The sequence below is a fragment of the Myotis yumanensis genome, unplaced genomic scaffold (assembly GCF_028538775.1).
Source record: "Myotis yumanensis isolate MYYU_CA2020_CCGP unplaced genomic scaffold, mMyoYum1.0.hap1 SCAF_21, whole genome shotgun sequence".
NCBI classification, from domain to species: Eukaryota; Metazoa; Chordata; class Mammalia; order Chiroptera; family Vespertilionidae; genus Myotis; species Myotis yumanensis.
The window spans coordinates 12,808,481-12,821,492 of NW_027223772.1; the positions used below are offsets into that span (position 1 = coordinate 12,808,481).

Sequence of the window (13,012 nt, forward strand, 5' to 3'; positions counted from 1 at the left end):
CATTACATTCTGGAACAAATGTAAAGAGGACTTCCTGATACACTCACAAATCCCAAATACATATACCCTCAAACCACTCATGAATATACACCCCACACACAAGGATAGATACATGCAAAACACAAAACACTGACAATCCCTAAATTCTCACTAATATGCATACACAATTCTCACACATTTACATACAAAAATTCCCAATTCCTGAACATATATATCCCTCTAGCTCTAAACATTATTCCATATCTCTAGAATACAACCTCATCATCTCTCCTCTTCAATCTATAATAATAAAAGCTTTATATGCTAATTAGACCAGACATCCTTCCAGACGTCCTTCCTTCTGGAATAAGCCACATAGGGTGGGGCTGTGGCAGAGGTGGCAGAGGCCCCTGGCCATGGTGGCCTGGAGCGGGCGCTGGGGCCAAGGCCCTTGCATGAATTTTGTGCATTGGGCCTCTAGTATGTAATAAAAGGTCACCACATATATATTTTTTCTACACTCACTCTGGATCTACAGACCACTGCTTTCTACTGGCTACTAAATACATGTAGAAACAAGAGCACTCCCCAAAGAGATACACTTTAAGTGCACCTAACAACCCCATAACCTATGAGCAGACTGACAATTCATGCACCTGGTGATTGACATAAACACGGACCAGTATACATGGGCAAGACACGTAGCTATATCTCCAGGAAACCACATATAAAACAACTTCCAAATTCCAAGTTACCCCTAGCTAATGAGTCAGCTCTCACATCCACAAACACTAACAAATAACCGTATCACACACCTCCCATACATAGATACCATCCTCCATCCCCTGTATAAGCACAGAAACCATCTCTCCCTCAAATACTCATACCCTCGGTACCCAAAACATGTGAGCCTTAGGGCCCGACTGAAAAATGCAAACACGGAGCTCCAGCAAATATCCTTCCCCGGCCACGGCCCTGGAACACAGTACACTCCACACACACACTCTCCACAAGCCCCGAACAGACCCACGAATAGCCCGTGCCCCGCAAACATGCACACCTGTGTCCCATACGTATGTCCCAAACACACTTCATGCCACGTACACACCTGCGCATACATACCCCCTCCCAAATTCCCACAGAATTCACTCTTCCATCTTGGAGAACACACAGCCACACACCTCACACCAAACCGCACACACACTACTGTTCACCGGCATATACACCTCCACACCCTCCAAATACAGCGCTCCGCCTGCACGTTCACACACAGGCATGGGCGCCCCGTGGCCACAGCCGCCCGCAGACACGGCGTGAACCGGAGGCGCTGTCAGAGGCGGAAGAACTGCCGGGAGCCGCGCTGTTCAGAAAGCGGGGGACACAGACCGACGCCCCGAGTTGGACTCACAGGCATCACTGGGCCGTGTAGGCCCCCATCACTGACCCCCAACGGCCAGTGGCTGTCAATTCCCGGTGAAAACACACAGAAATATGTGAGGGTGTGGGGGCTGAGCACAGACCCGGGGCACAGAGCCCACAGGGGGAACCACAGAGAAGAGGGGGCGCCTGAGGGGAGAGGGGGCCGCGCGCCCCTTACCTCCCTGTTTGCCTAACGGACTCCGGAGGCCGCCATGCCAGGCCCCGCGTGCAGCCTGGGCGGCCGTTGGGGACCCGCCCTGCCGTTAGCGCATGCGCGCGCCTGTGGGCGCCAACCGCCCCAACGGACGCTGGGAGCAGGTGCAGGACAGAGTCCCGCCCCCAGTGGGCGTGCTCGTGCGCCCTGGCGCGAGGCACCCTGGGAAGGGCCCAGGCTGTCCCTGCAGGAGAGGAAGGAGTGGAGGGAGGGGCCCTGTGAGGCCTCCTGCAGGTCCTCCTGCTCAGGAACCTCCCAGCGCGTTGCAGGGAGCACTTGCGCCTTTAAAGTTGCAAACGTGCAGTCCATGCACTTGGCTGCCCCCTCGGGACGGAGTTTGGGAGAGGCCGGCCTGAAGCACTGTCCTCGGAGGGGCCAGTGCCTTCATGCCCTTGGACTGCAGGTCCGTGGTTTCTAGAAAGTAGGTCCGTCCTCCCAGAAGTCCGGGCGTGCATTGCACAATTCCGGCTAAGAACTTTAGACCTGGACACACCCTAAGAGACGCCTGCCCCTGACCCCGTTCCTCCTGTATTTATTCAGTACGTGGAGGTTTTCAATAAATGTTGCTTCACAGATGTTTCCGTTGCAAGGTTGTTGTGCAAACATTGATCAAAACGTGACTGTCTGGGCCAGTTTCCGTTGACATGGCAGGTAGCATGGGAACAAAGTCACCCTGCCCTCCCTCCTATTTTGTATTATATTGCAGAATTTCAGTTGGCAATAGAATATATATATAGTAGCAGAATCAACTTACTTACTTGAGTTTGTCCTACTTTCCAAAGGAAATGAAATTATAGCATCATCTTTCCAGTCATTTGTAAGAGGGGAAGGAGGCAGGAGGAAGACTCCTCACTACATTTTCCATTTTGCACAATTTGTGAACTATGCAAAGGCATTACTTTCTTAAAACAGTACATCAAAATCACTCAAAGGGTAAAAATTTAGACATTGAACAACATAATACTGAGAAATAAAAAGTGGTGGTGTCTGGTCTTGCCCTGTAGGCTACAGGGCCTTGCCCTGATGGACGGGAGCAAAGGGGATGGTTTGTAAGGCTGGGCCGGCTGCATCTGCAGGGCTCCCAGCACTGGGCGGCACTTGGGGCCACAGGACTGCTTCCTAAGGAATGATGTGCACACAGCCACCGAGCATGCTGCCTCTGCTGGGTCAGTCCTAATTTCAAACACTGGGTTCCGTGTGGCCATAAGTTCCCATTATTTCTTCAGGCTGCCTGTTCTGAATTTTGTTCAGAAAATGTAGTCTGTGTTTTGAAGTCAACCAAGTCCAGATAGGAAGCAGGTTGAGGACCCAGAACTAGGGTGATGGATCAAGAACTGAAATAAAGGGCACATCAGGGGACTTTGGGTGCCTAGAACTTAGAGAAGGTCATTACTGCTAGTGTGTCTTTAAATTTGTGATTTTAAATTTGAAAGGAACTGCTGGTCCTCGCCTACCTATCAGAGCCCTCCATGGAATGCCCCCCCACCCCCACCCCAGCCCATTGGTCCTCGGCCCCTCCCCCGCTGCAGAATGTCTGGAGCCCTACATTCTACAGTTTAAACCCAAACCTTCCCTCCACTGGATGCTGAGCAGCTGTTGGAGCAGGTCAGTCTCTGGATTCTCGACTTGACTTTTCTCATTGTGGAGGCTACTAGGCAGTGGTGGTCGGTGAATGAGCCTGCGGGGATGGCTTCAGTAGGAGGTAAGCCTATAGATTGGAGGGGGGATGTTTTAAACACTGAGATGTCCCTCAAAACTTGGGGTTAAACTGTGACACTGGGGAAACACGGTTTGACTGAAGTAGGGGAGGGAGAGAGCACTGGACCTCAAAGCACCTGTCACCTGGGAGGCTGGGAGCCCATGGGAACCTGTGAGGGCACTGGCAGGAGGGCTCCTAGAGGTGGGTCAGGGTGGCTCAGGGAAATGCCTGGGTGTGGAGAAAGGACGGCAGCAGGCACGTGGGTTCTTCCCAGAGGGGAGACAAGCCACTCCCACGTGTGTGTGGGGAGTAGTGGGCGATGTCGTGGGGGTGGCACAGGGTGGTCACGGGAAAGCCTAGTCCTGTGTGCTGTTCTTGGGGCACCTGGAGCTTGCCCCGCAGTATCTTTCTAAGGGACTTGACCTGAGTTCACTAGAGCTAATGGGGGCCGTGGGAGGGTTTAGCCAGAAAGCTGTCCAGTGGGGCTGCCTGTGGCCAAGCCCACAATGAAATGTCCCCCCTGAGGGCTGGGCTGGAAGGTCCTCCAACTGCTGCAGCCCAGAGCTTCTCCCCTGCTTCCTGCCCAGAGCTCGCTCCTCCTCAGCCCAGGGAGCTGCTTGGTGGCTTGGATTCCACAGGGGCAGGGCGGCCGGGTAACTTCCACCAAGAGAGGGCCCGGTTCCCTGAGCTGTCCCGAATCGTTCCCCCTGTGGCCACCCAGGTCTTCAGACCGACTTCCTCTTGTCGAGCATCTCATGGCGCACCCTCTGCCCTGCCCTTTACCTTTGAGATGAGAGATTTGCTCATAGTCCACGTCCCTGCTTCAGGGACAGAAAACAGATGTGGAGCCTGCGTGGTGTCCCGTGGAACGTCTGTGAAGGCGGATTCTTTTTTAAAGGGGAAGGGGAGTGCACAGGGGCAGGAAGACCATGGCCTGTGTCAGTAGTAAATGTCCGAGGCCGCCTGTCCTGAGGAATTAGGGGCACGCAGTGTGCAGCCTGCTCTCCTGGACTAGGTCTGCTCGAGTTCCTCTGAGCGGGCATGTGTTCAGACAACTGTGTCCCACTGTCACCGGCTCATACCTGCTTCCTACTGGGCCTTCACTTTCCACTGTTGGGAGCTGGAAGGGGAAGGACCCCACACAGTCTGCAGTCCCATGACCCATCTAACAGGACAGATGCTATGGAAGTTTCTGGAAAACCCCTACCGACAGCCCCACTTTGCCCCATTCCGTGGCTCTTCTCTAACGCTCTGCAGCCATTGCTGGCTGTGAAATGACAAGCTCCTGAGGGGCCATTAGTCTGAGCGCTGGGGCCGAGTGGCAGGACCTGGCCCGTGTTGAGTGTTCACTGTTGGTTCTGACACACATGTGCATGGTGGTCAGTGCGTTCAAGGGTCAGATCAGGGCTCCTGTGCCTTCCTGTGGAGAGACATTACTCAAGTGTTTCTGTGTTGTTGTGCAAGCCCAGGACAGAAAGGGGGTGATTTATTGAGAAAAGGGAAGACTGAGGAGCAGATGGGGCCCTGATATTTCAGACACGGCCTGTTCTCAGAGGACCTTTGGGTGCCTAGAACTTACCTTAGAGACGGTTACTACAGGAGTGGGTCTGCCTGGGGTCCTTGCCCCCAGAGCTGACTGCTGCCCAGGGCCAGGCCTGAGGCTGGCAGGGTCGGTGCCAGGGAATCCTTAGGGCGGCTCTCAGGGTCAGCGCTGGCTGGGGCCGTTTCCTCTCCCAGACAGTGGTCAGGGAGCCTTGGCGCTGGGGAGCAAGCTCTCCAGTGGAGTAATTCCCAAATGGAGCGTGACAATGACCTGAGGACATCTGCCACCTCCGCAGTTTGCCCATCCCAATGGCTCTCCCCTGGGAGACTCACTGCTCTGATTCCCCAGTGGCTACAGGGGCCCAGAGCGCCTCAGTGCTGTTTGCTGGTTCTCTTCCTCCCTTCACCCTTTCCTTTGTCTCAACAGCATCTGCAGCGCTGGGAGCGGATGTGACCCTGAAGCCCGGTGCCCCCATCACTCCTTTCACAGCACAGCCCTTTCCCCCGCCCACTGCTGGCCCCACACACCGGCCACCTTGGGAGCAGCACCTGCCGCCCCTCAGGACCCCGACATTCCCTCCTGGCTGCCCCCTGGTGCTGCCCGCTTTGCCCAGGACACCTCTGGTGGCAGGAGGTGCTGGTCAAGGCCCCGTTGGACCTGGGGCTTATAACATCATGGGCCAGGTCAGGTCAGAAGGGGGACGACCACAGCCCTCCCAGACTCAGACCATTGTCCTGACTCAGGCCCCCCTCAACGGGAGTGCTCCAGGGGCCATCTGTGGGGGTGCTGTGTGCCCTGCACCCCTCTTCTTGGAAGCCACTGCAGTGGAGACGATTATGCCCCCCTCGGCTTTTGGGGGAACCCAGGCCGGCGATGGAGGCTGGTGTCCCGGCCTTCCTCCTCAAGCTCCACCACCAGCTGCCCAGCTGGCCCCCATCGTCCCCCGAGTGGACCCTGGACGATGGCCACACAGGGCTTCCAGGGAGGGTGGCCTGGCCGCCTCTCAGTCCAAGGCCTCGCTGGATGACACCTGTAACCCCAAGAGTGTGTACAAGGACTTCCGTCGTTGGCAGTGCTTCAAGGCCCTGGCCCGGGGGCACCTTCCCCAGAGTCCTGATGCGGGAGCTCTTTGCTGCTTCCTCATGTGAGTGCACTGGGCAGGGCAGGGGGCAAGCCTGGAGCTTTCAGTCCTGCCGGGTGGGGGTGGGAACCTGGCGCCACTGAGCTGGGGTGGGCAGGCGGGTGGAGGCCAGGCTGCAGCCATGACTGACCCTGAGGCATTACAGGCCAGCGCTGCGGTCCCTGTCCCGCCTGAGGCCCACCATGACGCTGGAGGAGGGAATAGGGCAGGCCATGCAGGAATGGCAGAACAAGAGCAACTTTGACCGGAGGGTCTATTTCGAGATGGCAGAAAAGTGAGTCCTTGGTCCCCACAGCTGGGGGTGGGGGTGTGGCTGACTACTGGGCTTGGTCCAGCTGTGAGGTCTCATCAGAGAGGAGGGTGGTGGGAGGGTGTCACTCAGCACAGGGTCCCCGCTGCCCAGAGGCCCTTCTCTCCTGGGGAAGCCTCTCCCTCAGCTTCAGAGCGTGGGTGCTTCTGTCCCACCTCCCAGGGAGCTCCCCCCTCCTCTGACCCTGACCCGTCCTGGGCTGGACATGAAGGCTCAGGACAGGCTGGGGGAGGTGCCCGCCCCGTGGGCAGACTCCAGCCAGAGGGGCTGTGCAGAAGTGTGCTCAGCCAGCCTCCTGCCTCCCCAGTGTCCGGGCCCTGACAGCCCCAAGGCCCTAGCTCTCCCATCCCCCAACCCACTGCTGCCTTTCTGGGCTCCCGGGGCCTTCTTCTCAGCACAGCTGTGCCCCCCTCACCCCCAGGTTCATGGAGTTTGAGGCGGAGGAGCAGATGCAGTTTCAGAAGTTGCAGTTGAAGAAGCGGGCGCAGACCCAGCCGCCTCCTGCCCCACCGAGACGTGATCCTCGGGGGCCCCCAGCCCCAGTGGTGGTCGGGCAGCCAGGTAGGCCAGCACGTTCCCATGAGAGCCCATGGCCAAAGGCAACAGGGCCTAGGGCAGGCCCCTGTCCCACCCACAGGGGCCCTTCGCCTTCAGGGGGGCTTTGGTCTTTCAAGGGAAACAGCCCTGAGAGTCGGGCCTCAGCGGCCCTTTGTCTGAATGGGGTCTGGACCTGGTCCACTTTCTCATCCCCTCTCCCCGCTCCCTGTCAAAGGCCCCACATGAAGTCGGCTGAGAAGCCGGCTGGCTGCGGGGCCCCTTGGAGATTCGGTGGCTCCACACGTCCTCACACATGACTCTCTTGGGTGCTCCCCTCTGGCCTCTCCCCTCACATAGCCACAGGCTTCAGGTGGCCCGACCCAGCCGCACCCATATTAATGCCCCGAACACTGCCCTCAGCATTCCATGCCCTGGAGGTGGGAGCTTTATCCCCTCACGCTCCCTCCTCTTCCCTCTCTGCCCAGCTCGCACTACCAGGAAGGCTGTACCCAGCGCCCAGTGCGCCCACACAGCCCTGCTGCCCCGGGAGACCGAGTCCCGCAATGGGATCCCCCCTGAGGCCGAGCAAGAGGACATGGACATCATGGATGAGCTGCCCATGGGGGCGCCAGGTGGAGGATGGGAAGATGAAGAAATGGAGTGGCTGCAGGATGAAGATCTCCTGAGCTACCTGGACCAGCTGTGCTCCCAGGAAGACTTTGTCACCCAGGTGGGCTGGTTGGCAGCTCCGGGTCTATAAGATCCCAGAGGGTGGCACTGCAGCACCCGACCCGGGTTCTCCCAGGCTGATGGGATTGGGCTCTGCTCTTTGTTCCTGAGCTGGGCACGTGAGAGTGTGTGTGTCTGTGTGCATGTGTGCGCTTTGTGTGTGTGTGTGGTGTGTGTGCTGTGTTCATGTGGGTGTGCCCGTGTGTGTATGTGCATGTATGTGTGTGTGTGTGTGTGTGCACCTGATGACCATGATGGAGTAAAACACCCGCCTGAGCAGGAGGCCGGGTGGGTCTTGGCTTTCCGACTTGTGCTCCAGGCCCCGCTGACTCCCAGTTTGCTCCCTGCCAAGGGGCTCACGGCCGCTTCCTTCTGTCCCAGGTGGAGGAGGTCATTGACCCCCAATTCATGGAACAAATAATTTCCGCAGACACACAGCAGGATCCCTTGGCCCTAGCTGAGGAGTTGGAGCAGGAAGAAGGGCTCACTGCAGCTCAGGTGAGCCAGGGGAGGGTGGACATTAGGGAGATGGGAGGGGGTCCCCAAGTGAGCCATAGCACCCAGGGACCCCAGGGGAGTTAGAAAAGGGACAGACCCTAGTGAGTCAGGGAGGGAGGGAGGGAGGTAGATTGGTGGTGGGGGCCCTCAGGGAGCCATGGGAGGGTCCACCCAGCTAAACCAGGGCAGGGAGCAGCCCAGAACCAGGACATACCCTGTGTCCACGCCACCCCTGCCTGCAGGCACCGTGTGCGGAGGGGCCAGCCCTGGGTGGGAGCAGGGCAGGAGGACAAGAAGGAGAGGGCTACAGAGAGAAGGGGGTGGAGCCCAGAAGGGGAGGGGACACAAAGCTGGGAATATGGCACAGGGGACAGAGGAGAGCCACATGACTGCGGTGGATTCCAGTCACGGTGTCACCTCCCCCTTTTATGCCCCCAGTGCCATTGTCCCATCACCCACGCTCCTCCTCCTCACACACGTGTGCAGCGCCAGTCACTGTCCCTTCTTCCTCCCAGCTGGTAGAGAAGCGAGTCCTGGCCTCCAAGGAGGGGGGCGTGCAGGCACCCCCGAGTCACGGTGCTCCCCTGTGGGACTCAAGTCCTTCTGAGTCTGAGACCTGCCAAGATGCCCAGAGGCGTGACCGTGGCCCCCAGCTGGGGGTCAGTGACAAAGCCTGCCCACCAGAGACTGACTTCAAGGACCAGCAAAGGCGCGGCCCAGCAGGCGCCCACCGGCCCAGGCCCCAGGCCTTTGCTGCCTCTGCGGGGTGTCAGGAGCACCCACAACTCCGGGCTCGATGCCCCCCCTCTGCTCCCCAGGGCCACGGGCCTGCTGACTGTGCACTGGGCCCCAGGGAGGCCTGCATCCCCAGAGAGGCCTCTCCTGTCAGGGAGACTCGCGGGCCATCTGACAGGCCCCGTGAGGAGGACGAGGACCTCTGCAGCCTGGCCTTCCTCTGGGCCTCTCCCGGCCGCCTGCTGCCCTGCGCGCTCTCTCTGAGTCCTGTCCCCGCCTCGGGCCTGGCCTGCCCTGGAGGTCGGGGGCCCCGGGGTGCGGCCCAGTCCCAGTCCCTTCAGAGACGAGGCCTCAGCCGAGCTGCACCTGCAGCGTCCAAGTCTCAGAAGCGGGCTCTGGGGGGAGGCCCCGTCCATGCTGAGAAGACCCCCCGCCCAGGGGCCGACCTCGGGGTCTGTGGGGGGCCAGCACTGGCTCGGGGGCTGGTGCCCTCCTCACAGCCTCGCAAGAGGAAGTGTGACCCGTCTGACCCAGGGAGTGGGAGGAAGCGGCACTGCAGCCAGGATGGAGCAGAGGGGTGTGCCCCCCACTGCCAGGGCCCCGAGGGGCCCAGACTGCATGGGGCCTGGCTGTCCCCCAGAGGAGCCAAGGGCTCCTTCTCATCGCAGGGCTGATCCTGCTGCTCCACTGACATGGGAGGGTGGGAGGCAGGAGGGAGGGCGGGACCCTTAGGGCAGGGGTGGGCCTGGGGTGGGGGTAGGAGGGAGGGCAGGACCCTTAGGGTGGGGGTGGGCCTGTGGGGGGGGGTAGGAGGGAGGACAGGACGATTAGGGTGGGGGTGGGCTTGGGGTGGGGGTAGGAGGGAGGGCAGGACCCTTAGGGTGGGGGTGGGTCTGGGTGAGGGTAGGAGTAACACCTTTGGGGCATTGTGGGTCTGTTATGAATAAAGATAATTTTGTTTGAAAATGCTCTGGGGGCCGCTGTGTCTGTACTCGGGTCTGCGCTGCTCCTTGGAGAGGGGACCTGAGAGGAAGGGAGGATGCGGGAGGTCCTGGGCGCTCTGCATCCACAGGGGACCCTCAGTCCCTCCTCCTGATTGACAGGGACCTCTTCCTGCTCCTGGGAGCACAGAGCTCTCTAATGCCCAGGGACCCCTCCCATCACTTCTTTTCCCTAGGCCCGACTGTGCCCTGACCCAAGAGGGAAAGGCTGGGCCTCAGGGGCACCTGTCCCCCATGGGCCTCCTGCAGGAGGAGCATCCTCTGTCTCAGCGGGTGATTAAAGTGGAGGGGGTTGAGGGGAGTCTGGAACAAGGGGGTGACAGGAGAGTAATGGCGACAAGCCTGTTAAAGGTGGGTACACGGGGAATGGCAGAGGGTGGGGAGGATACCAAGTCCCTTGCGGGATTTCTGTGTGGGACGATCCTGTCCAGCTGGGGGAGGAGGACTCCTCTGCTGTGGCTGGGGGACGGGCTCAGGGACAACGGGGATTCAAGGACGCCCACGACTGCTGTCCCTTCCCTCCCAACCAGGGCTGGACTCTTGTGTGATAGATGCTGATGCAGATTTACATCCGGGTGGGAAACAGGTCCTACTCACAACCTGTGGGGCCCTTTCACAAGCTCGACCAGCAGGGGCGGCAGGGGCCCAGGTGCGTGTGGCCCCAGGGCTGGTGGCAGCTGAGATCCAGGCTGAGGGAAGGGCCCCGTCACCGGCTGTGGGCACTGCTACCGACCACACAGACAAAGCAGGGACCCGGCCCGGATGTAAGAGTGAGATGAGCCAGCAGTGAGGAACGGAGTTGAGCCAGGAGGAGACCCCTGTCTGCAGAACTGCCTGTCCCAGCTCTGCTCCCATGTGGCCACGCCCTGGCCCTCACCCCCTGCCTCCTGGCATTGCCTCTTCCCCAGGTTCAAGTCTGATTCCTGCCCTGGGCTCAGGTTGGGTGGGATGGCTGAGGCTCCCAAGCAAGGCCCCAGCCCACCCAGCATGCAAAGCTGTGGCCCCGGGCGGTGGTCCGGCAGCAGCGATGGGATGGGGCTGAAGCTGTGCAGTGAAAGGAGGCCTGGCCCTCTGCTGCCCCCACAAAGAGCTCGGGCGAGAATGGACTCATGTCAGGGCCCTCACCCCCTCCCACAAAATCGCAGGTCAGCCCTCAGGTCCTCTGCTGCCTTCCCTTGTCCCGTGTGGCGGGCAGCACCCACTCTCCCAGCCTCCTGGGCACTTTGTGGAGGAGACTTCTCACCTGGGCCCATCTTTCCCCGGCCGTTGCCCCCTCCCTGTCCAGCTGGGTCTCAAACAGAGAAACGGGCTTGGAGGTTGTGCCAGACTCTATGTGTCGTGGGGCTGGTCCAGAAGCCGCCTCCCCTCCCGGGTGAGCATCCTCCCCATGAGCCCCGATGTGTCCCTGCCTGGGTGGCAGGCCCTGGATGCAAATGTGTGAGTGATGGACAGAGCCTGGAACCTCGGTCACTGGTGTGAATATGTCCTGGGACTTCTCTGCTTTCAGGGTCTTGGTGGTGAAACAGGGTAACCGCTCCCCCTCCTCCAAGGTGTCAGGAGCACTGAGTTGTGTTTGAAGGGAACACACTTGCTCCACCCCTGTGTGCCCTGTCACTGTCATTAGGTTCTCACCTGGCCCCGGGTGTCTCTGCGCCTGTCCTCACTCGCCTGCTGTTTCTGCCTTTGAGTCATTGTTTGGGTGAACAGTTCCCAGGGGGAGGCAGAGCCTGGGCTGCCCCCACCTCGGAGCCCTGGGAACCCCGAAATCTCCCTGGCACCTGCACAGTGGGGCCGACTGGAGGCCTATTGCTGCTTCAACTGTGGGCAAGGCCAAGTCCACGGGGTACGTGGAATCCTGGAGAGATTTGCACATTAGCGTTTGGAAAATACTACGGTAGGTGCAATGGGGAGAAAAGGGAAGAAGTGTTTCATATTTCCCTGCAGCCAACCTTCTTTATTACAAACTTATTACAGGCAGTTCTGCAGACATAAATAAAATGAACTGGGTTTGTAATAAATGAATGGAAAATAAACTTGACATGACACCCTGGAGGGCAGCGCATAAGGCAGGAAGCAGGACTGCGCTCCTAGTGACTGAAGTAGAATCTGTGGAAAAGGCAATGCCCTCCCATCACTCCTCCGGGGAAATCACGATGCTCATATGGAGAAGGTGCTCCCTGTGTGCTCAGCGCTCTCTGCTGCTTCTCTTCCTTGTAGGTTCTGGTGGGGCTGCGAATGGGTGGAAGGGGGAGTAATATTGTAATATTACCTCCTCCCTTAGAGAGCCTGGGAGTGAGTTCTTTTCCCCTGTTTTTCTGTGAGGAAAGTGCAGCTGGGAAGGTCAGGGTACTGAGTGCAGGTCCCACACCAGGAACTGGGACAGCCTGGGAGGCACCAGGCAGGTTTGGCTGCAGAGACTTCCTCCTTCTCTGCGAGGAATCAATCCTCTTGAGGAAGCCCTGGCATCCTGGGGAAATCCCAGTCACATAGGACCGACCTGTCACCACCCTCGTGACTCGGAGCGGCATCTCAGTGCGGATGGAGATTGCGTTTCCCTGATGTTGAGCATCTTTCCTCTGCTTCTGGCCACGTGTACATCTTCTATGGAACAATGTGCCCTCATTGTTTGCCAACGTTTAGTTGGTTTGGCTTTTATTATGGAGCTGTAAGAGTTCTTTATATATTCTAGGTAAAAGTCTTCCTAGAGATATGGTTTCCACTAAATTCTCCCATTTTGTGGGCTGTCCTTTACTTTCTTGAGAGTGTCTTTGGAAGGAAAAAAGTCTTAACTTCTAATAAAGCCCAATTTATTTATTTATTTTCTTGTGTTGCTTTGGTGTTTGGTGTTATATCTACAAATCTGTTCACAATCTATGTCATGGAAATGTATGCTTATGATTCTTTCTTTTTTAAACCATCTTTACCATTTTTACATCTACGCTTCAGTGGTGTCAACTATATTTGCATTGCTGTGCCACAGATTTCTAGAAAATTGTCATTTTTCAACCTTGGATCTCTATACAGATTAGACACCAATTCTCCTACCTTCTTCCCCAGACCTTGACAACCACCTTTCTATGTTCTACTTTTGACTTTGACTACTTTAAATACTTAACGTGAGTAGAATCACAACAGTATTTGTTCTTTTGTGACTTGCTTATTTTACTTAACATAATGTCCTAAAGGCTCATCCTCGTGTGGCTCACT

The 13,012-nt window shown here is 57.9% G+C and overlaps 1 protein-coding gene across 1 annotated transcript; it reads left to right on the forward strand.

The window, feature by feature from the left end:
- The first annotated feature begins 1,668 nt into the window (after positions 1-1,668).
- Positions 1,669-9,478, forward strand: LOC138998962 (NUT family member 2G-like). Its single transcript, XM_070400995.1, has 7 exons — positions 1,669-1,762; positions 5,281-5,998; positions 6,141-6,269; positions 6,727-6,866; positions 7,328-7,572; positions 7,953-8,069; positions 8,585-9,478. The coding sequence occupies exons 1-7, from the start codon at positions 1,669-1,671 to the stop codon at positions 9,476-9,478; spliced, it is 2,337 nt and encodes a 778-aa protein (XP_070257096.1).
- The last annotated feature ends 3,534 nt before the right edge of the window (positions 9,479-13,012 follow it).

Bases quoted from the DNA above. Each gene is read 5' to 3' on its own strand.
- LOC138998962 (XM_070400995.1), top strand. From the start codon at position 1,669: ATGCGCGCGCCTGTGGGCGCCAACCGCCCCAACGGACGCTGGGAGCAG. The intron at 5,999-6,140 runs GTGAGTGCACTG...GAGGCATTACAG, and splicing joins GCTCTTTGCTGCTTCCTCAT to GCCAGCGCTGCGGTCCCTGT. The intron at 8,070-8,584 runs GTGAGCCAGGGG...TCTTCCTCCCAG, and splicing joins AAGGGCTCACTGCAGCTCAG to CTGGTAGAGAAGCGAGTCCT.